This window comes from Anguilla rostrata, chromosome 4, assembly GCF_018555375.3.
Source record: "Anguilla rostrata isolate EN2019 chromosome 4, ASM1855537v3, whole genome shotgun sequence".
Lineage (NCBI taxonomy): Eukaryota > Metazoa > Chordata > Actinopteri > Anguilliformes > Anguillidae > Anguilla > Anguilla rostrata.
The window spans coordinates 24,044,617-24,072,265 of NC_057936.1; the positions used below are offsets into that span (position 1 = coordinate 24,044,617).

General features: G+C 42.0%; 1 protein-coding gene across 1 annotated transcript; it reads right to left on the reverse strand.

The window, feature by feature from the left end:
* si:ch1073-396h14.1 (disintegrin and metalloproteinase domain-containing protein 10) lies at positions 1-27,338 on the reverse strand. Its single transcript, XM_064331627.1, has 15 exons — positions 27,158-27,338; positions 26,080-26,227; positions 25,824-25,942; positions 25,566-25,721; positions 18,745-18,839; positions 17,012-17,134; positions 12,696-12,788; positions 12,270-12,438; positions 7,532-7,695; positions 4,834-5,005; positions 4,539-4,683; positions 4,170-4,353; positions 3,628-3,727; positions 3,083-3,303; positions 1-2,424 (listed from the first exon to the last, which is right to left on the reverse strand). The coding sequence occupies exons 1-15, from the start codon at positions 27,321-27,323 to the stop codon at positions 2,314-2,316; spliced, it is 2,166 nt and encodes a 721-aa protein (XP_064187697.1). The 5' UTR covers positions 27,324-27,338; the 3' UTR covers positions 1-2,313.
* Between the last annotated feature and the right edge of the window lie 311 nt (positions 27,339-27,649).

Sequence of the window (27,649 nt, forward strand, 5' to 3'; positions counted from 1 at the left end):
TATCGTGAAGATAGAGGTATGTTATTTTATTGTAAACCGTGTACATGTAACATAGCTTTAATGTGGACACAGACCTGTTGAATACATTTCCCTGTCCTTACATCTGGCTTTCAGTACCACTCACTTTATTTTTTGGGTAATGACGGCGGCCTTGCCATCCTTACACGGATATCGCCCATCATCTTTGTACTGATGTCCCACAGATCAAACAAGGATTTGCAAAATGAATCAATTATTCCTGACCCAACGTAGTGGGCGAAACCATGAAAGAAGGATTCTATGTATGCGCAAAACTGACAGCAAAATTTACGTAGCTTGACACAGCTTTTGATCAGAATTAGGCTGAAATGACATTCAAGTTTACATGTTTCATTACCTCAGCATTCTTTCCTAAATTTAACCAGGCAACCAGTTGTTTGTCAGTGTCAATTATCTGTCCACCAATCAGTGTTAGCTCTCATGTAGTACTCTGTGGCCTCTCGAGCAGGGTTTACTCAAATCTAGACCTCAAGACCAGTAGATAGATTTCTTGTCTACCTGGTTTACTCTTGTAACCAGCTGTACTACTGGCCTTGAGGGCCAGATTAGAGTATCCCTGCTTTAGAATGTAAAATAGTCAGTGACTCACAGATGAGTATGCAGAAGATGTCAGCTGCTCATCAGAGGTAGTGCTCCCTGTATGGGTGCAACTGACCTTGCAGAGAAAAAAGTTGGTAAAAAAAAAACTAACAAAAACAAAGCACACTGTCAAATAGTGACCAATGCATTCACAAAAACGGGTTATAGCTTTGTGTATTGCTTTATGTATGTTGGGCATTCACTGTCTTACTGTTGTAGAAGTGTCTCTAATGCCATTCAAGTATAATTATTTTGCAATAGAAGGCTTATTGGACAGTCAACTAACCAGGAAAGTTGACATCAGTACTTTCTAGAAGTGTTTTTAATCAAGACCAAGGACTCAACAGAACAACCGTTAACATTTTTTAAGCAAAGACAGGCTCATACAGGCATCTCTGATGCAACGGAAAGTGCCAACTGTCCAGCCCTTCACGCTATAATTTTCTCTTAATATGGTTGCGCATCATTTATTTCTGACTCATGGAAATGATCACATAAACACCTGGCATCATCTTGTCATCAATGTGACTGACGGACACTTTGGGCACAAGAGGTGTAAGGGGCACACTGGAAACGAGTCAAGTACGTAGGATACCGTGTTCCAAATTACAACATCATACGAGTCCTGCATCCATCAAGTATCTCAACTGTCATGCCATTGCCACAGGGAGGGCCAAAACTGATTATGTAAATACTGTACTCAGTGGTATTCCTTGGGCGTAGATCCCTTTTGAATTTTAATGTGTCTTCCCTCCTATGGTGTTCTTGCAATACAAGTATGGCAATGTGACAACGATGGAAACCTGGAAAATTGTCAAGGCCCAAATTAGACATGGAGGGAGGGGGCCTGCTTAGAAGGCCTGCAAAGCAAACAAGCTGAATCCCATGCAAGGACATGTCCTACGATCTGGTGTTTGGAGTGACATGTGTCACATGTATTCATTCTTAGAACCTGACATCTTCTTGTTTGACCCAATGTGCTTCATTTGGTAAAGTGTACACAGTGGGAAATGTAAACAAGCCTTCAGCACATATGTTGATAAAATTGTGCTAAAAGGGCAAAGGTAAATGACCCTGCAAATGACAGTGCATGTTGACATGGAAGATATGTATGTAAACAAGGCATACAAAACTGTGGTTTGTCACTGTGGTTTGTAGTTGGTGGCTTCAAACCAGTCTTACAGTACTCAAGTCCAGGACTTGGACTCAAATCACAATAACCATGACTTGTGACTCGACTTGGACTCAAACATCTGTGACTTGGGACTTGACTCAGACCTGAAGAGTTTTTTAGCCTGGACCTGGACCTGGAATTTTTGTGTAGTAGCTCACGTTTAATGGACTATTCATGCTTCCTAAATGAAAAAGGGAGATTCAACGTTGCTGTCTCTGTAATTGTAATCAATTTTCTAGATTGTAAGTTGTTTCAGGACATTAATATGAGTACCATAGGTAAAACTTGGAATGGGACTTTGACTGGTGATTGGATGACATTGGACTTGGACTTGACTTGGGAACTGGAGACATGAGACTTGACTAACAATTCAGTGACTTGAGTACAACACAATCAGTCCAGTTGCTCTCGCAGCTGATGCGCTCAAAACCAGGTTCTAGCTGATGCGTGACTAACACTGAGCCCTTGCACCGGCAGCCTCCTCTATCCCAGCATTCAAATTTCAGCACTGGCCAGAGTGTCTACTTCTCCTTGTCTTTCTCGCTCTCCAGGGTCCTTCCGCACAAACAGATAATGCAGGCCATCACAGCTGCGATCACACATATGGCCAGGAGAATGTGCCACCAGTGAGCCTGAGGGACAAAGCAAGCACAAAATAAAAATAATAAAAAACACTAATTCAAATTCAAGTGCTGTCCCTCCAAATTCAGAGCAGGAGGAGATCCAAACGATGGAGAATTTGAACCACAAACGTACTTTATTACTCACCAGTGCTTGCAGGAGTGCAATAGGTGAACATGCATGTCAGCATTTAAACAGGGCAGAAGGGACAGCAGAAATGAGTCAATCAATAAGAGCAGCAAGGGTTACAAGAACCACAATAAGAAAGTTCAGCACACACCAGCAGAAGCAAAACATTTAACCAAACCAAACAAATTAAGGAAGGTAGAGAAAAGCAAGATCACATTGGATAGATGATTGGCTAATGAAAACACACTTTAAAGGCCTTCCTATTGTCACCCCCTATGAGATGCATGTCTGGAGCAGCTCTCTTTGAATGTCTGTTCTCGCCCAGTCCACACATGCCTGATCCGACACGCTCTCATGCAAGGCGAAAGCACAAAGCAGGGTGAAGTGCAAACGTTCGATACTGGCACACGAAAACAGGAAGCTCCCTGGTGCACGTCCACACTGAAAACGCGATTAGCATCTGGTGAGACTTTCCCGTCTGTTACGCATAAAGATGCTGTGAAGACATCACGTATCCTCCTCACTCCCGCCAATACAAACCTCCATCCATTCGGCCAAGTCATCGAACTCGTTCAGGTGCAAAAAGGCGTTTTTCAGCCGCGCGATGGGGCCGTCGGCATCCAGAATGCGACACACCCGGAACATGTCGCAGTAGCCCTGTTTGTCAAAGCAGGGGGCCCCCGCCACAAGCGGCACGCTGGCCCCATGGAAGTATTGGGACAGAACCGAGGACGTCGTGCTTGCGCAGGTGTTCGGCTTACCTGAGGCGGACAACCAAACACATACAAACACACAAACCAAACTCAGTGAGACATACACGAGTCACTGCATGTGTATTTTTGCTGAAGATGGCTCAGTCCATGCAAGCGACTTATGAAAGCAACAGCAATATCACCCTTTAATATTAGGGTAACAGATCACAACACTTCTATGTTGCTCAGGGTGACTAAATGGAGCAATATGAGAGTTGTATGAAAACATTTGAAAGCTTTTATCTGTTGAAGTGTTCATTGGTCATATTGTTTGAAATCAGTGTAAGAATAGATTAGATTTGTGATATATAACTGGAACAGTGACGTGGTTACCTGGCTCTTGGCAACACAAGTAGCATTTCTCTGTTGTGGATACTTCAGAACAGTCACACTGCTGTAAGCCATACTTTAGACACAGCGACTGGACACACTCCTGGGAGAAAACAATAACAGTGCAGAGCAAACTGACAGAGAAACGCTGACACTGATTTTTTGTGAGGGCCATTTGCGCATTATCAACTTCTCACACAACATCAACACTAAAGCTCTGCTAAATCTAAAGTTTCACCAGTGGAATGTTCTTTTGCCCACGCATTTTCCTGTTTGAGGACATATCTCCCAATGGGGAGCCATTTGTTTGGAATTTACAGTGCATGCATTGAGCAACACTCTCATTCAAATTAACTTGTCATCCAAGAACCATGTATCATTTGAATGGGTAAAATAATAGATCAAATCAATGTAGCATGACAGACATTTCCCACAAGAGCACCGGATGAAAAGGGTATACTTGCTCATGCTCACTTCAGAGTTTCTACACGTGTGGAAAATACCCAAAAGTAGAGACTGGTGCCAGTCTTTGAGCTTGTACCCACCCCATTAAGACAGACCCGTGTGTCCTTTGCGCAAGCTGTCATGTTGGGCTTGGCAAGGGGAAGAGGGCATGTGGCCAGTGTTCCGGAACATGTACTTGTCAGCTGACACTCAGACTCCTTTTCACAGATCACCCCATAGCGCTTGAACACACAACTGCTACTGCAGCATGGGCCTTGACTGGGACTGACCACGAGAGAGAGAGAGAGAGAGAGAGAAATGATAATGTGAACATGAATAAGAATATGAATATGCAGAGTTTTCCTCATCATAGTTTTCAAACCTAGAGCCATTTAATTAACAATATTTTCAAAAGACAGCAAGGCTCTTGCAAGTTAAATGGATCATACATCTGATCAATCAGCAATCACCTGCAAAGCTTGTTGGGTTTCAGGTTGCACTGGACAGCTGCTGGTTCTTTGGCGCTATAGCAGCAGGGGTCCGTTTCATTGTGTCCAATATCACACTCCTCACCATCCTCCACAATTCGGTTTCCACAGATGGGCTGGTCACTGTCTACACAGACAAGACATTCATACCTCACCAGCGGCTTAAAACTAATACAGTCTTCAAGAGTTGTGTATTGTGTCTTTTAAATATGTTGAGTATTTAACATATGAAGAAATCCGGTTGTCAAAAAGAGGTCTAAAAGACCAATATCCTCACCAATAAAACACTTGTCCTTCTTAATTCTCAGGAGGTTACTGATAAACGTGATGCTGCACGGGGAGAATTTGTCGTTGTTTTCCTGGACCTCGTTGGTGGCATGCGGGAACATGAGGAACCTGCCTTTACCTCCGGTTGACCCCAAATTCCCACAGTTTTTGCCTTCATCGTGCTGTAAAAGAAGGGCGGGAGATTCAGACAGGAGGATCTGCTAGACAGGAAGTGACCCACAATTATCCAACTTATCAACTTTAGTCACCTGCCTTTCTGAACAAACATCTGTCTGCTCATTTCATCCACGCAAGCTCTGTTGGTCCATCTGTTGTTCTTAGGGATTTTTCTTTCTTTACAGGCATACTTTTAATCAAACCACTCAACATGTCCAATCAATTTTATGTTTAATGGATTCGTATAAGGCTTTTCTTTGAGATGAGTTCACGTCTGATCACATTTTACAAACAAGTACCAGACCAGTGGCTCACATGCATTAATAAACCTTTTTCCTCCATGTTCTGTTGCTTTTTTGTAGAACTCACAGAGACAACACTATTGTCTGTAAGAGTCCTGTTCCGTTTTAGTATAACCCCTGTGTCAATCCTTTGGCTGATGAGTTGATGATTAAGGTGTTCCGTATGCCTGTGACACTGAAGGAATGCATGTTGTATGCCACTCTCGTTGGCACCTGTGACCCCAGCTGACAGAACTATATCAAATTTATGACACTATTTCATGCCCCCTCCCCTCATATACTCACAGGTTAACAGAGTGCTACAATAAAAAAATTGAACAACTGTATTTGCAGGGAAAGGTTCACACTCTACTAGTACATTGCCATGATGTTTTGTGGATTCTGAATTCCAACTGTACACTGCTAGAGGAACAACAACAACAAAACACACACAAAATGTATAAAAATAATATAGAAACAAAATGGGGAAACTGAATTAAGAGCTTGCTCATTGCACATCAATGCATGGTGTGTTTATACTGGCCAGTCTTTGCTAATAGCCAGCTACAGTGTACCTAAGGTGAGGTGAAGGCATTTCTGTGTAAAACTGAACCAAGTAAATTGTATATTGATCAGCTCTTAAAATTATAGTAAGGTTAAAGTGAGACAGGACATAGCAAGCCTGTTTATCCTGAGTAAAATCCCACAGTAAAGACTTGTTCAATGCTTAGCCCAAGCTACATTGCACGCTAGAAGTCAACACCAGAAAATAAACAATGTCAAAGCCTTTGTTATTCCTCTTTCAGAAAACACAGAAACATGAATAACAAAAGCACAAGCTTCTCAGCTCCTTCATTCATTATTAACTAGCAAACAGTTGCACAAGAACATTATTGAGCAATCTCATCATTTTGTTTACAAGCGAACACGTGCATAGGTGGTGCCGGGAAGTATTAGTTATGAAGGTGTTCTGGGCTTCACAACTCCTGAGCTGTTGTTGTCTGAATCTGTTGAAATTTGAAATTCCATACTGTACTGTACATATACAGCATGACCACAATATTCATTCAGTGAGGTGCACATAAAAGTAGACTACAGAGGTCAAAAAGTGGGCCACAGCCTGGGTATAATCAGCAAAATGGGACATAGGTCAGAGACACAGAACTGTCGTAAATCACAGGTAGAGTGGCTGGTTTGATCTCTACATGCCCTCTGCTGTGCTCATTAACGTATTCAAGGGAGTTAATGCAACCGTGTCCAACTTTATTTATAAAAAGATCACAGGCAGAACACACCGCACCAGAACTAATCTTGTCAGGAACACTTAGGAGGAATTAGTTGCCCAGTGGAAGAAAGGGTAACACGGAGAAGGTTGGGGGAAAGGGGGAGGAGAAGAATGAGAATTATTGGGAGAAAGGTCACACAGAGTAGGAGGGGTGTGAAGAGCAGGAACACCTGTGACGAGGGAAAAAAACGAGTGGAACCCCTCACACCCATGTACGGCCATCTTCCTAAATAGCATGCGAGTACCCGCCAAAATTCCTGCGACACATGCTTGTCAAATTCGGATATGCTTCATAACATAAACATAACATAAACAACCGGTCTTTTGCAAAATGAGTGAAAACAATTTTGAAAATATGCAAAAAATTAAACCAGGTCACATAAATTGTAAAGTTAACCTGTGCAACAACAGACTCCTTTTTACATAGAACACAGAAAAGACATGTTCAAATAATGAAATGCATTACAGAAACAGATGTGCAACTGTTTCATGGTAATGTAATAGACAGACAGATATGAAGCATATATATGTACATACTGAAACAAACTGGGTTCTCTTTCACAGCAGCATATTGCACAGGTTAAAATGACTTGCTGTTGTACTTACATACTTGTAATATATTTCTCAGGCAAACATGGTATTAATTCAAAGAAATGAATTACTCAAGCTGACATGGCGCTTTGTCAGTTTTCTTCATTATGGAATCTTCGTTCATTACCCTTCACAGTATATCACAGGTCCTGGAGAGCCTGCTGGTTTCAGCATGTTTCAGAACCATTGATTCATTTAAGCCATTGATTGGCTAAAGAATCCACGTGTTCACAAGGCCTTAACTGGCTGCTGTAAAACTTCAGCCAATTAAATGAACCACAACTACCTTCACAAACTATGGCCCTTCAGGATTTGAGCCTTGTTTGCAATTGTACACAGGAAGTTGTGTGCATAGAAGGAAGAGCGTCACTTACAGGGGCTCCCAAGCTGTGTCCCAGCTCATGGGCTAAGGTGAGCTGGACATGCCTGGGGGTCAGATACTGTCCGTATTTCTGCAGCGTGATCAAACCCGTGTTTAGGGATGCATTCTCCCTGTCCCGCATGATAGCAAACTTGGAGCATATCCCTCCCCAGTTCCCTGAAAGACAAAAACCCACAGGTTTGAACACAATTTTATTTTAGTGCCAGTCGTATGGTTAGAAAAAGCTAGATTCTAGCCATTAAAACAGTCCACCAATACTAATAAACTGTGAAAATAATCTCAGATAGTCTGCCCAACATAAAGTTGACCCATGTTTTTTTTTATGATACCATCATGCTAACCCATCTTTTCAAGCTGTTCAACAGGCCACCTCCCTCAAAAGCTGTAGAGAGAGCACAGTTTCTCAGAGTTTGCCGACAAATATGGTAAAGGGGCGATCTGCCACCATGAGTGACAATGTGTTCCTGGAACAATATACTGCCAGATGCTTGTTACAAGGGCCTTGCATGGCCTGGCCACCTCTTTGGGTTGCAATGTAGAACTACATGCTTAGTGAGGAACATTGGGAATCCCCTGTATAGGACAGATACAGTATGTCTACAAACTACAAACTCAAAGCACTACAAACTAGCATGCATTGCTAAAGTAAAGTACAATAAACTATACAATTTATTGCCCATGATGATATTACTTTGTAATACTGTTATTTTTAAAAGTGTAACATTACCCCAGAAATGTATGTTGCTAAAGTCAAATTGTCAGTTTATTTCTAGAAGTACGAAAAGTAAGTAAAACTTCACAAAACTGAATAAAAAAAATGTATATTTACTATTGTTTACAGGATTAAGCAAAAAAAAAAACAGGATGCATGCATTCTATTATTGTACCCTAGAAAGTCCCAGAATATAAACTTACGCAATATTAAATCGGCAGAACTAATTAGTGTAATAAATTAATAAGTCACAGGGATCCTCAGCAAAATTTTGAATGAAAGCATGCAGTCTTAATGAATTCTCAGCTGTCTTTCAGTGGCATTTACATTCCGTTCCAAACAACACCATATTGTTTACACACACTTTTACATAACCAACCCTGGCCTCACCCCCAACCCATTTGTAAACACCTCCCCACACCAGTTCTGGCTTTTGCATTCTGTGTAGCTCAGATTAGTGCTGTCCTCAACCTTTGTATGAGTGTCAACAGCCAGCTCAGAGGTTTGTAGCAATCTGTCTTTTCCAGACTCTGTGGTATCTTTCTGCAGAAGGGCAATTGGGAATTCTACAATGATACCCCCTGTTGGCCAGCTTACATGACATATATTACAAACAGCTAGACATTACATAAATTATGAACACCTGGGTTCTTTCTCACAGAATGCCGCATGTTTGACGTCATCTGCTCTCGGGCTCATCACTCAGATGTCAAATTACATATTGCGCCTTCTTTGAGCTGTCACTCAAACCTCTCGGCATGGTTGGCCAGTATAATGCTGAGGGGTGTGCTCTTGGATTTGTAAAAGCCTCACCCATTGGGTAATTCTCCAGTATCTGTGAATGGGTGGGGCATTGGTATCAACTGATTTGAAGGGGAACGTCTGGAATGCTGGGGGGCCCCATTTTTACATGGACCTGAATAAAAAGGATTTAACTGCAACTCCAGCATTCACTCCCTATATAGAGTAGAGGGGATGTATCTCAGTGCATTGGGCTTTAGGGAAAAGTGCCTATATAATGGTGAGTCAGCCCACAGCTTGATTTGCCCTTGTATGTGTCTGACCTCCAACCTTAAGGTGCAAGTCTGTGGAATTATCTCTATACTGAATGAAAGGAATTTTCGTCAGTAACATCTAGTCCCAATCCCAGGATCCAGTTCTTTTTTTAATAAACAGGATACATGCTTAAGCACTGAAGAACATATCAGCCCTTGAGGCTAAAGAAAAATATTCATTATGTAACCGTTCACTTGGCATACATGAAGAACAGTAAAATGTTCAGTGTTCCATTAACTCTGTGTACATGTGATCCCTTCTGGATTCATATAAACTCTGTTAAGAGTTGAATTCACACTCAAAAGTTTGCTGTGGAAAGTAGGACGGGGGATCTGCAAATGTAATCAGTTGTTGTTTCAACAGAATGAAAACACAATTCAACTGGTTTCCTAGAAAGAAAACAACCTTTTAGTCAGTCTACGGCACTGAAGAAGTGATTTACCAACCAAATGCAATCAGATCTGTTTGTGAACCTCTTTCCCACAGGCCGAGCACAGCTCAGTGGGTTGTGAATGAAGTTTCCTCATGTTGACAGGCTCTGGGGCTACCCTTGGGAAAGCTGTGGGTCCCCATGAATGTGAACATAATGTATATGGTGTCTGTAGATGGAGTCTCAAAGCTTAGAAAAAAGACTGTACTATCCAAACCTTAACCATCTGTCTGATTCTACAAAGCCGTTGACCTGAACTGGTGTTTTCTGTTTTCATTCAGGTCTATTCCTATCTGGGAAGGTGGTCATTGCCTGTCAGAGCTGACAGCCTCTGTGGAGTAGCTCAACTGAAGATACATTCTGGTCTAACGAGTTCTCTCTAGATACTGAGACAGCTGGGGGGTTAGAGTGACTTCATGTTTAGATTTTTTTTTTTTGCCTTCACACTCCATTCCTGAATAGAGCAACTGTTGCCCACAGTAGATTTTCCACTTCACTTTCAAACCTCTGCAAACTGCCTTTCTGTAATTCATATTTGATATCGAAGACTGTGCGTCAGTAAACATGCAACTATCTCATTCATTTGATAAAAGAGAGACTGCCCTACTTGCTGGTGAGTTTATTACTTACAAGACTTTAAAGATTTACTGATATGAGCCTTGATTAATGGCTTTAATTTACTGGAAGAGGAAAGGTCTACTCAACCCCCAAGCCCACCCTCACTCTGTAGGCAGACGTCTTTGAAAGAAACAAATAAACAAGGCCATAAGAAGTCTGAATGCCATCTCTCCGTGGGGGAGGTGCTGGGGTGCTGGGGGCGGTTCAGGTCCCTGGGTTTACACCACCATACTGTGGAGTTCACATTACCCAAACATACTGCTGTGTTTAATAATGGGGGGCCGTTCCTTTTTCATTTAAAGGGACAGACCACATCTTTCCTAGCTTTTGCATGCTGGGCATTCTTTAGGATGTCACATGTATTTGCACAAAGCCATTCAAAGTCAAACCAATGTCATGCACTCACAGGGCCCCCCAAATTGCTTGATGTTGTGTGTGTGTGTGTGTGTGTGTGTGTGTGGCTGTGTGCATGTGGGCATATAAGCCTTCACCATGGTGACAAATCCTATGTCTCTGGGTTGTGGAATGCGGTCATCAAGGCTGTTTCTGCAGTAAAGTAAGCTGGAGATGGGGGGATGGGAGCAGTGAGCAGTGCACTTGCATCACATGTCACCTTGTAAGTGTTCCCTCACACCCCTCTGATTAGCCAATCCCAGAGGGCTCAGCTGGCAATGTGATGGAAACATACGTGCAGCCCAGCCCACTATGGGAACACTTCTCCCCTTCACTTGTGAAAACAATAACAAAACAGAGGCTGCTTTGTCTGCCGGCCCTGCAAAATTTCCCCGATATTGAAATATAAAGTGTGAGACGAGGCTCGTCGTCAATTTTGTTTTTCCCAAGACAATAGAAGTATTATGGGCCTGTGCTTGAAAACTCTACGGAAGCTTTGGGAAGATACTTTTGGGCTTCTCTAAATCCAGCTGCATATTATCCAAAGCTGACTTAAGTGACAGATTGTAGGAAAAGCAACTCAATACAATTGGAATACAGAATATGTCAAAAAGTCCTGTCCATATTTTTCTGTGGATATGAACGTGTTTTAGGTCATTTAGTAAGAACAAACTAAACGTAATTCCTCCCTTTCAACAGTTAACATTATCACCTTGAAATAATTGAGTAGTGGTCAAATACAAAAATCCAGTGACAGTTATGACGCTCACGTTAGCTCAAATTCAGCTCATATGTTGAAGACGGACACCATAATAGAGTCTGTAAACAGGCCCAAAGTCAATACAATGACAAACCAAACTTTCAGATAAACAATGGGCTCCTAGTGAGGGCAAGGGAAGTCTGTGTTAATTGCAGTGGAGATGAAAGGTTAATTATGGAGCCTGAGAGAGAAAGCCCACAGGAATTCTCCCAAACAAAGAGCAGTTGAAGTCTTCCTTCTTTGCTGCTTTGATCTGAGAACATTCACAACTGCAGCTACAGTCATGATGCTATTTCATTATTTTCAAAATGATTACAATTGAAAACAATCACTGCAGCCTTCACCAAATGAGCTTAATTTAAAATCAGTTTTAACCACTTGCCCAGACATGTTTTTGGCATCACATTAAATGGAACGTATACTTGCTTATATTCCATTTCAGCTCCTCCATTGGTTTCACCAACAATTTATGACTGTAGTACTTAAATGGATTTTATAAACGATCCCAACTAGCTTTAAGTATATCTTCATTAAGCTCACTGTGGCTCAGAGGTAAACTTGTCAAGGACAGAAACAGACAAAGAGAAAAAAATGCAGGATCAGGGGCAGGTGCTAAGTCTGCCTGCCTCTCAATTACTCAGATGAGTGATCACACAAGAAGTCTGGGCTGGGCTCTGCAAGGTGACTGAGGTCAAGTACTCATGTGACACTGACGCAGTGCATTCTGGGTCTTTCCACAACTCGCAACTGTGGGACCTCACCTAGCTTCCCCTCCCAGGCCAGTCCCAGCACTCCGCTGTAGTCACGGTTGGTGAGCAGGTAGGACAAGCAGTAGTTTCCCCAGTTCATCTCCGAATAGAGGCTGAGGAGCTTCTCTGGCCCGACGAAGGGCCGATAGAAGGGGCTGGAGGGGTCCTCCTCATGCACCACCTGCAACATACATCAGCATTATGCCAACACTGAGCACACATGCCTTCGTGCAACAAATAAAGGAAAACAAAATTGAGTTATTGAGTCTTTATAGTGGGGGGTACAGTGCCTACACTGTTAATGTGCTTAAAAACAAATACTTAAAATCTATGACAGAGTATTCCTACTACCTTTGCACAGGAAAAAAAAAAACATTCACAGAGCCTTGCGCTGCGTGAATGACTAGCATTGACCTCTTCAGACTGCGGGATACTTACCCTGAGACTCTTCACTTTGAAGTTGATTAACTTGATTCCATCAAAATCGACTTTGTCGTAGATGTCATTCACTGCTTTCATATATGTGGCAACCTGGGTGGCCAAAGAGAAAGGACTTAGGACAGTAGGAGGACCTGGAAATAGCCTATAAAGTACAGTTTCCCCTGGGAATATTTAAAAAAAGGTAAAAAAAGAAGCTCTAAAGTATATATTATGTGCTAACACTACCTACTAACACTACAATTTCCAACTAATATAATGACATTTATAATATTCTAATTCTTTTGCCATTTATTTGTGCTTGTTTCTCATTCCCAACCAAAACATAGGCTTACGATTGGCCAATGTTCTGGTGTCACAATGCAGTCTGCTACGCACTTGGCCCATGTGTGGAGATTTTCAGCCAAGACCATCTGTACTTTCAAACCAATAACTATAATGCACCATTGTTTTGAGACGATAGCTTGAAGTTTTGTGGCTGACCTAAATTAGAAGCTTGCACATTGATAATACAGTAAGGGAATTGTCTAATACATCGTATAACATGCCTTTAATGTTTCAAGTTGCCAAATTTCTGCAAAGAAAGGAAAATCTGTATATCACAGGCAAGAGGAAACATTGTCCCATTGCACAATATACATAAAGAAAGAGCTGCATACGTGTGCAGCAACTATTAGAGCACATACTGTATATATGTCTATCATTTGCCCAAATTGTGATCATCTTGTGAGGGCAAACGTCTCCCAAGAGTTTAAAGTAAGTGGAAAATGTCAGCTGTTGAGGCAGACGTTTGTCACCAGATGTATTTCTGTGAATTGCACATGCGCATTTGGAGACAAACCTGCACAGCACACTCTTGGATGAGGCACCAGCATGAGCTGAAATGGTTACATTCTGAGTCTCATCTATATACCAGCCATACCTAGTGCCTTATGGAAATCTTTTCATACAGCAAAACAATGAGCTAGGCACATGTTCATGCATTGATGATGAGCCATACTACATCACTGTGGATGCCATTAGATGTGTGGCTGCTGATTTAAGGAGGCATAAGTAATTTGATAATGTGGGCCTAATTGAAGTAATTTGGTTCAGATGAAATACGTTGTGGTGAAATTTGACCTGGGCAACAGGGCAGATCTATGGTCCTTATATATCTTACACTCAATATTGGTACACCACACCATACCGTATATCACCATGTTTGTCAGTTTATAAACAATATATTTTAAATGCAATTGAATTTTGCTAGTCTCTGGCAGTTAGAGTAATGTGTAAATAATAGGTCTAGTCTTAAGTTCTACACTGTTGTCCATTGTAACCCTGTCTCAGCTGGCGCACTGCCCACATGTATTGAGGTTAATATATTAATCTGATTCCATATTACTGCAACCCCTCAATAAGGAGCATTTGCTGCAAATGTGACTCTGGGCTATATGAAGGTCACGTTGCATGCTGTGAATGCACTGCTTTAGCCTGATGATCACCTCTGCCTGGCCTAGAATCTAAAGGCATTTGGAATTCTGCAGAAAGAACATGACACCACACTTTCATATGACGTCAATCAGTTCATGCTATGTGGAGTGGAGGTGGAAAATGTCTCAGGTGTCTGTCCAAAATATCCCACAAATGCTCAGATCTGGTGAGCGAGAAGGCCATGACATTTGCATGTCAGCGTCGTGCTCCTCAAACAACTGTACAACCACTCCTGCTCTGTGGACAGAGACCTCTGCAGAATTTGCGGACAGAAGAATCGTCATTTTGAATGGCATCACTCTGCAGTAAAGCAACGTTTCAACATGGAAACAATTGCTTAGTACCAGTAGTAATGATGAACATCAAACCCGCCTGAGAGTTTGAGTGTGCCCTGCCAGGAAAACATGCACCCCACACCATTACAAATCCATCAGAATCCTTGACCATTGGAACACTGTTATATTTCCATTTTTTCACCATCGATATCATTTGAGCAGAACTGCATGATGGCATGAGGGTAGTACAGGGAGTAACACAATGAACAAAAGTAAAACATAATATATGAAATAATCCCAAAGATGTGGAAAGAAATAAACAAAAAGGGTGACTCGACATTTATGCTTTCTAATTACAGCACACACTATACCTCTAATAAACACATCCTCCGCAGTCCTGTTTTCATGATGTGCGCTCAAAGAACACATGACAGTCATTGTTAGTTTTGACAAACAGCTCAGTAGGCATTAAGGGTATAAAATGTCTGCACCTGTGGAGAAAAGCAAGGGCTTAATGATTTCCTGCAAGGTCAAGGCTGACATTCAAGCCATGTCGATATAAACAAGAGAAGATCTTAAAAGTACATGCATTGTTTACTAAACACTAAAGAGTGTCAGTAGTTATTGGCACTGCAGCACAACTAGCAAATAACTAGCTAAGATCATGAAATAGCTTACAACCAACAGAAACAGGGTGCAGAGAAGCAGGTTTTCGATCGATATATAAGGTAGCTGCCATCAAATCATATGTGCAATACACATGTGCACGCATGCATATTTGTAGACTCAAGTCTAACCCCTTAAGTTTTTTTTTTAAGTTTCTGTGTGGTAATATTAATGCATCAGAACCCTGCTGCTCTGACAACTCATCTTTCTCCCCACTCCGCTCTCTCACATTCTTGTTCCCCGAGGAAGCATGTGGAAATAAGTGCTTACGTGGTCCCTATCTTTTCTGCCAAAAGAATTGGTCAACATATGAACTGATAAATTAATTAAACAGTGTGATCAAATGTGCCAGTCTAAGAGGAAGACATGTTAATCTGGAACATAAATTTATCCTATTGGTAGTTAATAAAAAAAAGGCAGTTCCTGCACTACAAACCCTCTAAATTAATACTCATCGTCTCTTCTCTCATGTTACTCCTTAATTTTGTAATTTTGCACATCTAAATCACTGTCACTGGCCCGATTGCACAGTATTCCTGGGAGTCTGTGTCCCAGTGTTACTACAGCGGCTCTGGCAAGGCTGCAGACTTTATGGGCAGACACTCAGGTGACACCAGTGCCCTAAAATCTAAGGGAAAGACCAGAGAGTACAGGAAGGCCTAATGCCTGGCAAACTACCAAAACGGACTAGCAGAAAGTCATTTGGGTGGTACCATAAACAAATAGTTAAAGGCAGGGCTGGCCAAACTGTTGCCAGATACCAAGGGGGGTTGACAGGGGTTAAATCTCCTGTACTTGAACTTTCGTTGATAAGCTCTTTCCACATGCCCTGCAGGGTTACAGTTGAGAATCACACATGGCCCTGACCCCCATCCAGCGCTTTTAACGTTCCCATGCTCTTTCTACATTGTACTCTGGGGGCCAGCATTGCCACAGCGGCTGGGTGATAGGGGAGGGTGTTCATGTGCCGGCCGGATTGGGCAGCCTGGTGCCAACTGCTCTGCATGGCATCCAGGTCTGAGAGGTTGCCAAAGCATGCCATGCCAAAAATGATCCATATTGTTCTTCAATGGTCTTTCTCTGAAACAATGCCTGCATAGTGAGGTATTAGAGGCATGTGGTAATATGTGGTATTTTAATGCACTATCCTGATAAATAGATCTAGTTCATGTAAAATGGCCATTGTTATATGATGCAAAGCAAACAAAAAATGTAACTTAATCACGAGAAAGATCTTACTGAATATATCAGAATTGGTGGGCATAATATGAAAAAAATTGTATGAAAACACAAGCTTTTAATTCTAAACTTCTAACCCTCAGATAAAAACAACCAATAACAATTAGCTATGAAAATGATGCTAGTATATTAACGAGGGCGTAAATGTATCATGCAAAGCTATGCCAATCAAGACCATACATTTGGTAAGACAAAGCTATCAGACCACTGTGTAAAACTGTCCTGGGTTCAGAAAACTTTTATGTAAATATGGCAGCGTGGGCCTGTCATATTTGCAGAGTACTCAGTGTACACAGCTTTCCAAGAAAAACTGTGAAAATAAACTGGGGTTCCTGTGAGTGTGGGGTGGGAATAAGGCTTGGTCATCTGCCAAACATGTGTTATACAATGAAAATGACGCAGCTTGAGACTGTTAAAACTGTTGTTATCCCTAAAAACTCCTCATTGCAGGGGGTGCATTCTGTGGAGCCAAGGAATTCAGCCCAGACTCTCCCTCCCTCTCCTGTCTGTAGTAGTAAGTTACATAATTCTGTTTCCCTCAAAAATTACTTGGATAATATGTTTAAACACATTATTTGTATTACTTTAACATGTCCATTGAAGGGGGAAATCATAAATGTACAGATATTTGTGTATTTGCTGTTGAAAATGTTACAGTACCTGTCCAATTACTGCCTCGACACTCCCAAACCTCTGGTAGTAGAACTGATCGGCTTGAAAATGGAGGAGGCAGGTGGTCTTAGAGCTGTCCACTGTTCTCCTTGACCTGGACATAGGCTCAACCTGCACATCAAACAATACAAAGAGCACTGACCACTGTGACAGCGATCTTCAAGTCATGTGATCAAGCCAGCTAACCAAAGCCAAGACGATTAACTGGGAAAAAGCACCATCAAGTGCACCAATCAGCTCTTGTATTTGACCCCCATGCTCAATTTACATTGTGGCTGTGTGTCTCCAATACAAAAACAAGGCTTGTTGTTGTTTGTGAAATACCACAATGAGCTGTGAAAATCTGCTTATTCAGGAGCACCATTTGGCAGGAAGTTCTGCGAAGATCTACGGACCTACTACTACTACTGACGAGTAGGCATCAATGGTAAGATTTAGAAATTTGCAGAATTTGTGTGGTGTCTGCTGTAGTCTAATACCAATGGTTCAATATCAGGTAATCTAACATATAATTTACCAAATTAATTTAACTAAAATTATGGTTTTAATACTCAAAATGAAATTATAACCTGTGGCGAATATTAACACATGCAGTAATGTACTACACAGATTTAACATGTGTACACAAGCAGTAAACCCCATCATGCAAAGCTTGACTGACTGATTTTTAATGCATTCACAAAACAGTGTGGGTGGATACGGAAAGGCCTGAATGCAGGAAATGTGCTTTGGGCAAAGGATAGCCAAGCCAATGTACTCAAGCAACTGTATTTATCTCTAATGGTTGGGAATGATGAATCACAGCAATTAGCAGTGAAAAACAACCAACCCTTTATATAAACAATTTAAAACATGGCCTTTCATCGAAATGTCCTTTTGTCCATTGTTAATAATTGAATATTCACAGTTGTCCCATAGTTATTTTAGGAGTCTACATGTAGGAATTGACTGCTTCAGCAGATTTGGAGATCAGCACATAACACCATAGTGCCGGTTGAGTATTACTTACACTACCCAGTGGCTTCACTAGGGTTGGTGACACCCGATGCGGTCTACCGTTGGTATGAACCGTGTTGTTGGACGGGGGGGCGGGGGGGTGGCGGGGGGGGGGGGGTGGTTTGGGTGCGGGGTGTTGTGGGGGTGGGGGGGGATGGGTCAGATGTGGGTGCATGGAATTGTGTGTTATGCATTCAAACGACAAAGCACTTCTCGTCACATTAATACTTCTAATTAAATCAACCAGCAGTAAACTGCATCAAAGAAATTAGCTGTTTTAACTCGTCACAACACAAAACACTGCACAAAAAAAATTATTGCCAGTCATTTCGGTGTCACCCCCCTCTGTTGATGTTACCCGGTGCAGTCCACACCCCCTGCACCTCCCTAGCGCCACCTCTGACGTTATCCGCACTATTACTTCCAGGTCACACATAGGAGCTGAGGAGATTCAGTTATATGTGCTTTGCAAGAAACAGTGAAGGGTATTAGTAGCAGGATTTCAAATTCAGGAGTGTTTTTCATTACATTATTTAGGCCATCATTTTATTGCTTTTGTATAGTTCTTGTTTATTTTTTGTTTTATTTTTTTATTTTTACAGAAATAAAGCTTTAAATTGGAGTCAGATGAAGAAAAAAAAAACGGAAAATTTTAAGTAGGACAAAATGACTGCTGGTGAGTTATTAAACTGAGTCTCCATTTCCGCAGTGAAGTGATGTCTGACCTGAACAGCCTCTTCCTGCCTGAGGATCTGGGTGAACCGTTGCAGCTGCTCTGCACCACAGAACTCTTCATGGCCTCTACCCACGGCGAGGTCATCTGCACACAGAAAAATAAAACAGCCCTCTTTAATTACCAAGAGCCAGGCGGCCACTGACACACCTAGCCCCAGGGGTTCTTAAGAGCTAACATGCCTAAACACAGCAGCGTTTTGCTTTATTTCCTCCCAGAATCACAAACAAAAACAAATTGTCTTGTAAATGTTTGTGCTTCAAAAGGACCGTCTTAAGTTCTGCTCTGATGAGTCATGTCTTGTTCAGCCAAATTCCTATCCTGTGAGTAGCCTGGTTAGATCCCCCCTAAAGCCACTGAGGCACATTTTCTCATATTTACATGAGACAGTTATGAATTATGTATCATTTTATCTGATTTATTCATCTGTTCAGCAGCCCATTTGTTTATCTTCCACCTGTCAACAGCGTATCTTTAAAGTATCATTTTACTGCTTATTCTTCTTCTCCTGAGGGAAAGCTTGTATTTTCTGCAGGAGGTTAAGTCTTCTCATTAAAGGTATCAGTGTACGTGTTCCATTAAAAACTGGTGATTCGCTGGCTACTGTCATATGTCATTGAATGGCAGGGGTCTATCTTTGCGTATTTTATGAAGATGTAGTATTTGCTATCCCTAGTAATCAATGTAGATTCTCAAGTGAACAAGATAAGGAACATAACATTGAAACAATATTAACAGGCTGTAAACATACAATGTGGTGTCAGCCACAAACCGGCACTGGCCATATAATCTGACCTGGAGAGCCGGATTTTCACTTTCTTTAGTGGCTGGCCGGCTGCCACTTCCACTGCTGATACCTGGCCTAAAAAAAGTGTGTCATTCACTCTACTCCATGTTGGCCCTCTGTAAAATGAAGGGCAGGGAGACTTTGGAAACTTTACCATGAACTTTGGGAAATGAGTGGGGGATACTTTAATTACTCCCCCATTTCCTCTTTCATGAACACCACATTATAACCTCCCTTTAGTTTGGAGAGGCATCATTTCAGACCTCTCTTAGGGGAAGGAGTGCATTTTCCATTTAGATGTCAGCCTTAATCTACCCAAGCCATCTCTGAGATCTGTCAGTGACAAACTCCCTGACCCAGAAATGCTGTCTGAGTCTGTGCTATTTCAGGGCCCATGCCATTTATAATGGCTTACTGAAATATTGAGTCAGAGTGTACAGAGGAATGAAATTATGGCCTTTATCAGTGCCACTGACAGATATGAGACATTGTGCAAATCCTTAAAGTTAGTTTCGTAAAGCCACTGATGACCCTTGCTTTTGTAATTGAACACTTAGCTGCAATGCGCCCAGCACAGAAACTTATGGAACGTCTGAGGAATTGTTACAAAGGCAATTAGTTTCAAACCATGGATGGAATAAGGCCTGCGAAATTTTGAGTCCAAGGCACAGAGTAATAAGAAAATAATGTAATGACAGCAGATTAAAAATAATATGCAAAAATTATTGTTGTTACAACAGAGAGACAGCGAGAATGAAGACTCGGACAACATATATTTATAGCAAACGCACCTCCCTCACAGTTCTTGGTTTCATTTGTAAGGAAGATGAATGGAACTACTTAACAGAGCTTAAATAGGAGAAACGTGTCCCCTGCCATGACAGATAAATGCTGGAGTCAGAGAATCCGACATCAAAGCGTTTCTCTTTCAACAGTCACGTCACCCTTTTCTGCATGACATGTAGTCCGGCTATAAATCTGCCATTGTTTGTGCTTCTAAAGAAAATGTGAAAACCGCTGAGGTCAGCACCACCTTCACCGGGGTACCCCCTCCTCTGCTCTAGCCTGTAATCCTCAGAGAGAGCTGTTTCTCAATAGGTCTGGACACACTGCGATTTCTCAGCTCCTGTGCCCTGACATTTCCACTGCGTGATCTTACGCAGCAAAAAAACGCTAGCTGGCAGTTGACCAAATGAACCAGAGTCTTACAAGATGCTGCCTCCATAAAGATTTGAGAAGAGGCAATATCAGTGTGCCTTATGGGACACGGGAAAGGCAAAAAGCCCAAAACTTAAGGCCCTTAGCAATCAAACAGCTGCAGAAGATCACTGGCGGACACTATGATTAAACTGGCCTAATCTTATCAATAATGAGCTTCTAGAAGGTGAGGAATGATTTCTACCCTGAAGATAGCAGAATACTTCAAATTGCATGCACAGAATGTCGGGGGGAAAAAAGAAGAAAAAAAAAGAAGTCTTTCCACCGAACAGAAGTTACAAATTGTGCACGTTCCATTTGGTTATCAGGAGGAATGAGGAGGGCGTTCGTGCTTAGCACAGCAATGATGTGTCTGGCCTGGTTCTTCCTGTGCATGATACCTGGAAGGATGTACATGTGAGAGGACTGGCCACACACACTGTCATTCCCAGTCCTTATCACCCAGGCCTAACACTCACTGAAAGATCACGGTCATGCATGCGAGCACGGACAAAAATCTGTATGCCTTCTGCTGCATCTTATAATGCTCACAGCACTGGCCTTAACTATTCTGCATAAATAAAAGCTGATGTTTCTTTCTTCCCTGTTTTGATTGTGAGAGGAGATTGAGGCTTGTAACTACTAACTTGCTTTACTCTTGTTTTATTACATTGTGTTATTGCCAAGTCTCTGTCTTTTTAAATTGCCTTCTTATGTATTATAGTTTATTTATTTTTATTGTGAAGATGCAATTCATTGCATGAAAATGTGCTAAATAAACATACTATTATTGTTACCATATAAGAGAGTTTTAGGCATTCATACAAGCTGTCAATGTTAGAATTAGAAGTCCAATATACAGATTTTAAATTCATTTGTAAGTGCAGATTAGTTCTACCACAGTATTTTCCAAAGTTAATTTTATGTAGCTGAATAAAATTAAGCTGGAAGTGTCTTGCACATAGTTTTCATTGACACATTGCACCAGTCTGACTGAGGCTCAGACAACAGAAACACTTGATTTCAAGCCTCGTGGCCTGAAAATGTGCAGAAATGTTGGCACGCTTCTGAAAAAGGTTGTAAAGCAATCCAGCAATCTCTTGTACAGTTCCGGCAAATCTTATCTGACTTAACTAAACACAACATATTTTTTCTTTTCGCTACAAAGAATGCTGAAAAGTTTCACTGCCTCATAAAAGTAACCTAAAATTTTACAGGAATTTATTTATCTGCCCAATGCGGAACAGTGTAGATGTGAACATTGAAACATGAAGGACTGATCTTCGGGCAGCAGCTACAATTTAGCTCTGTCAATTCAGGGAAATGCAAACACTTTAACTGGAGCTGGGCTGACCAAGCAGAGTTTGGGAAACGTATGATTTGGTCACACCACCACTGTTTGATTCTCACTAGCCAATGACAGGCTACCGCTCTGCTCCATAGATGGCATGCAAGGGGAGGGTAAATGCATTGAGGCCCATTGAGGAAATTATTTCAAGACCGCTCCCGACAGCGCGTGCTCCAGCACTGGGTTATCTTGCGAGTATGTGGGGACAGAAGGAGAAGCAGTTGCAGTGGAATATCATGAAGCATGCCAGCAATGTGGGCAGAACTTAGAACTGAAACTAGAACCAAACTTTTCACAAATAAAGAAAATGGCCCCTGCCAAATGTAAGCATTTAAAGGGCATGTGAGGCATGTGTAGAAAAACAGTTAAAAGGGGGCAGAGACACACAAAACTGATGCATGGCTATCTGTGGATCCTTGTTTCTCCTGCAATAACTTCTTTATCTCATAAGCCCACTTGTTACGAAGAAGCACGTGGAAACACTGCGTCACATTCATAAGGGCACAGTTTATCTGGGGAAGAGGGGATATTACACTTACCAGACATATATTTAGAATTAAAATACAAGCAGAAAAATTTTGTTACTGCTCTGAATGGGCTTGAATGGTGCATTCAGTTTTATAGACTGTGCCTATAAGTGGCACCGATCCTAACTAATTATGCACCAGCTGAATTTTGTGTCAGGGATTTCCGAGGCTTGAGTTAAATTTGGAAATAATGTCTTCTCTTTGATAAAAGCCCTCAATTGAATGTGCTATCATGTATAGTTCAGTCAAAGCTCAGGCTAAGGTTTTTCACTATTTAAAATGGTTCAGGATGGATTTACATGAAGGTATTCTTGTGAAAGATTCAGTCAAAAGCCTAGGCCTGTTCAATCGGTGTCTAATTAAATGTCACATTTAATAAAACACAAAACACTGAACACGGGTTAATACCATGGGTAGCCAGGAGGGCTTAGCAGAGCTTGTCTACGGACTCATAGAAGAATACCCTCCAATTGGTTAAAGCCCCCGGGAGCATGGGAAATGAACTATAGTTACCTTTTGCCTGCACAGGAGTAGTGGTGTGACTTCAAATATAGCATCATGTGACAAATCACAGAGCATGCAGACACTGACAGGTCTATCCTTGGCACTGTTTAACTCGGATCCCTGCAGATTGAGTGTTCGGACTCTCTTCTTTCAATGCACCAAGACAGGCAGGACCTGCAAGAGCAGCTTCCAGCCTGTCTCGACGAGCTCAGGGGAAGATATGGGAACAGATTTCTGTTATCCTCCCATGTAAGATTATCAAAATGGTCTATAACCTCTTGTGCGGTGCATCTTCATAACGAGGTGCGGGACACTTTGCAAACGTGGAGCACGTTTTTAACCTCTTACTGAAGTACACTATGCCTTCATATCTTTATGATACTCAGTTGTGACAGATGCAGATGTTGAAAGGTGGACTGTACAGTTTCACCGAGGCTTCCTGTGTTGTACAATACAAAACGTGCATGGCTTTGACGATGTATTAAACCTCCCATATTCAAATTAGTTTTATATACAGTTTTAACAAAATTATTATGCCATGGAAGCGTGTCAATGGCACTCCTCTTACAGTTAGCTCCTGATAAACAGTACACAATCAAAATATAAAAATGTCCATGCAGTGGCTTTTGTGAAGGTAAGTACAGTGGGAGGAGAGATTAATGATTTCAGCGGGGACAGGGACAAATTCCATTCAGTCCCGTATTCAAGAACAATGAGGCAGGGCTGTTTTTGTATTTCCTGCCATAAAGTACTCCCTGAGTCCCTGAGTCTTGTAGACGGTAATGAATGAAGTGTAGGAAGAGGGAAGCATTAAAGCCAATGCGGGCGATGAATGTCTATGAAGGGCAGTGATGACAGTGCTCTCTTGTTCCCTCTGATGGGGCAGATGTGTGAAGGGGCAGACAGGCGGCTATGCCCTCCTGATTATCACAGCTGCTTCCCATGAGCAGCTGATCTTCCCAGAGCCACTGGAGGAATTACGTCCAAAGTCCAGCAACAGCAAGCCTAGAGTTCTTTATCAACCCCAGCCTTTACGCTATGATAGGGTGGCAGTGCATTATAATGATTAGGGAACTGTGACCTAAAGGTTGCACCCAGTGAGCAAAACCTGGAATCTAGGTGTCTAGAGGAATGGAAATCTAGGTTCAGAGACTTTTTGGCATAAACAGACCAGACTACAAATAGACTACATTAAAATGCAAAAGCTGTGCGAGATGTTCTAGATACGAGTGTCTGCTCAATGGCCATAATGCAGTGATTGCTGAACAATGACAGATGAAAGAAAAGGACATGTCATATCATCGCATATATATATGTGTGTGCATGATGATACCGTGTCTTTGCAAGGTTCTTTTAAAAATATACAGTACATACTTGAACTGACTAGCATGCATTTTATGAGCAATCTTGTTGATTGCTTGGAACACACATGAAAGCCCAGGATACTATGTAGGACAGAGCAATTAGAGTTATAAACTGCTCTTGTTTTCCAGTTGATTCAGCCAGCGGGCAGTCTTGGGTCTGTGTGTACTCTAGCCTTCCAGCAAACCGCTTTCCTGGAATCAGGCTTACACTGGTTTCTCTGCTAAACAGGACAGCACCTGGTCAAACCTTCCCAGAGAGCCAAGAGGCCCAAAGCCCCAGGTCCCAGGCCTGCTCTGTTGGGGTCCCTCCTCCCAGCCAATACTGAGCCATGGGATTCCCTAGCGCTGGGATCGAGGTCACCCAACACTCCTTCCTCACACTAGGACCATCTCAGGTTACTCTTTTCTTTGGATTTCACTTCAAGTAACTCCCACCCCACCCCCTCCCCCTCCTCTCTGAGCCCCTCTCACTAGTAGTCTGTCAGGACATAGGAATGGCTTTAACTCTTTCCTTGCTGGCCCACACAGAGCAGTGTATTACCACTGGATCAGTAACCACTGCCAAAACCCACCTCCTGGAGGCTGATAGTTTTTTGCTGAAGCACAAAAGGGAAAAAGATGTTGTGTGAAATCATACCATTGCTCATGTTGTACAGCAACTGCCAATATTCTTCACTCGCATCATGTGTGGTTTTATTGGCATAGCTACAATCTTACGTGCGTCTGGTAATACTCCTTTTTTAGACTGACTCCCAATGTAAACAGCAATATTTGCCTGACGTAGCCAGACATGCTAAATGTCAAACACATCACATTTTTTGTCCTCTGAGGTGTGTGAAACCTGCTATTGACCAGAAATATTATGGGTGATCTTGGTCTTGCAAGAAAAAGTCATGAGTCATGATGTGTTCAATAGAAAGTCCAAGTCCATTATTGATAGCAGTCATTGGGAATACCTGATTGCTTTTACAAAGGACTGTTACCAGACCCAGTAGTCATAGCCAGCTAGCGAGCAGTTTGGCTTAAGATCTAGGGGCCAAATATATCAGGCCCAGATGCTTAGAGAAAGCAGACTCCAACCCTTACCTACGTCGTCTTCATGGTAGATGACAGAGTGGTGCTCTGACTGTTCGGTAGAATATCTATGCAGGGGTTCAACAAAGTATGTGCCATTTGCCGTCTCGATGCTCCCCTCAAATTGGCCTTGGAGAATGGTGCCGTGACACGAGGAAGTCCCATCATCTGGGGGAAAACACAAAGAGCCAATCAATGCACCTGAGTTACAGGGTGATGGGTGCTTGCAGTGGCAGCACTTTTAGCAAGTGGATCCCCATGGAGTCTTACCTTCCAGCTGGCCTGAATAGATGTGAGAGAGATCGGCCGCCCTGGCAGCTTCTTTTACATTGACCTCAAAGTCATCCACAAATCCTGCCGTGTCTCTTTTCAGGCGCAAGCTGAAGTTTCTGAAAAAACCAAATACCAAAAACTATGACAATAGTTTGTCACGGCTTTGAAACAGCGCAAAGCTGTGTCATTAATAAGCCTAGAGAGAAAAGCTAGCCAAAATGCCCTTCCTCTTGCCCAGAGAAGAGCTTGGTACCTGTTAAAAGCTCTGAAGTCCAGCTGCACCACCTGTCTGTCACGGTTCGTTTCTCTCTTCACTCGCTGGTGTTTCCTGTGCACAGCTTCTCTGTCATAGGACAGTCCTTCATAATGTCTTATGAAAGGGCTTATGCCGTCCCGAGCACCTGAAAGATCGTGTCATGAAGCCCAAATTTAGACAAGTGTACCATACATACCGTGTCATCATGTCTCCCACCTTCACAAGCAAAAGCTAATTTTTAAGGGTGTATTTTACTCCTCAGCATGAGAACGCACATTTGGCATGGTATGAGACCAGAAATTTGTGAGATGCAAGGCTTTGAAAATAAACCACAACATTGAAAATAAACCATGACATTCTTTGCTCTGCACTCTGTGACCCTTAATGGAACAAATCATAGTCAAATGCTATTTAGCAGCAGTAGCTAAAGATGGTGGAAGGGCTAAAATGTTTTCCCTGTGTGCTTTAGCGCATAGACACACTGTTCTAGTCATCATTAGACATTGAGTTGATTAGGTTATCCTTAGCAGACGGCACGGCAGAGAGAGGATTTCATTTTTATCAAACACATTGATTCTGTACATACTAAATACTCCTCTGTAATTTCTCGGCTTTCTTTTAAACACTACAATATCTTTCCTCCTATTCAACTTGCTTACTTGAGACAGGTAAAACATGTCAGGTCATTGTAATGATGAATATGTTCTCATTATTTACCAGCTTTATTGGTTAAATAAAAGATTAAACTAAAAATAAATGGACAAAAATAAGATAATATTTGCAGTTAAAAAACAATAACAAAAAAACAACAAACAAAAAAAAAAACACCTGTAGATAATTCACTTTTCATTTTCCAGAGTAAAAGCAACATTTTTACTGTATACATGTATCTGATGTAAAAGTTCAAATCAAAACATTCCAGAGACGGCAAGTTCAGGCAGGTTCTCCTCAGCAGGTTTACCCGAACTTGGAGGAAACCTTAGCCAGTGGTGACTGAGCGGTGCGACACACCCAAAAATCAATGATAAGCTCAGGGGTGATCAATAAGAAACAGGACAAACAAGAGGCATTTTACCTGCGGCTGGCCCCCCAGAGCACAAAAGCGACACCAGGAGTCCACACCAGATGATTCTCATGACTTCCTCAGCTGTGCCGTGTTCACGGTTTCCTTCCCCCACGCCGCTCACCTGTGCACTCAGCAGAGTGGAATGCGATTCCGTAATCCTACCAGAAATTTTCATTGGACGGGAACATCCTGACGCATTCAGACTTGTTTGCAGGCTGCACAGTTTTCAGCCATTTTTCAGAGGAAGGCGAGCAGTTGCCACCATTGACTGCATTGGTGAGGAGGAACCATGTACTTCAGGCCCCTTGTTTCTCTACCCAGAGTAGGAATCTAACAGTAAGCAAATCACAGAAATAAACTAATAAAAGTGAAATGGCCTTTTCTATTGCATTACCATCTGTGATTTTGCACTGGAAATTGAATTTGAGAACTAGAGTGAGAATTAGAGTGCAGCAGTTAATACTAATACAACAAAACTGCAAGGGAACCATGCAGCAATGA

Excerpts from the sequence above, each read along its gene's own strand:
- si:ch1073-396h14.1 (XM_064331627.1), bottom strand. The coding sequence starts at position 27,323 with ATGAAAATTTCTGGTAGGATTACGGAATCGCATTCCACTCTGCTGAGT. Across the intron at positions 26,228-27,157 it reads CTCTGGGGGGCCAGCCGCAG|GTGCTCGGGACGGCATAAGC; the intron begins GTAAAATGCCTC and ends ACGATCTTTCAG. Across the intron at positions 2,425-3,082 it reads ACTTGGCCGAATGGATGGAG|GCTCACTGGTGGCACATTCT; the intron begins GTTTGTATTGGC and ends TTTGTCCCTCAG.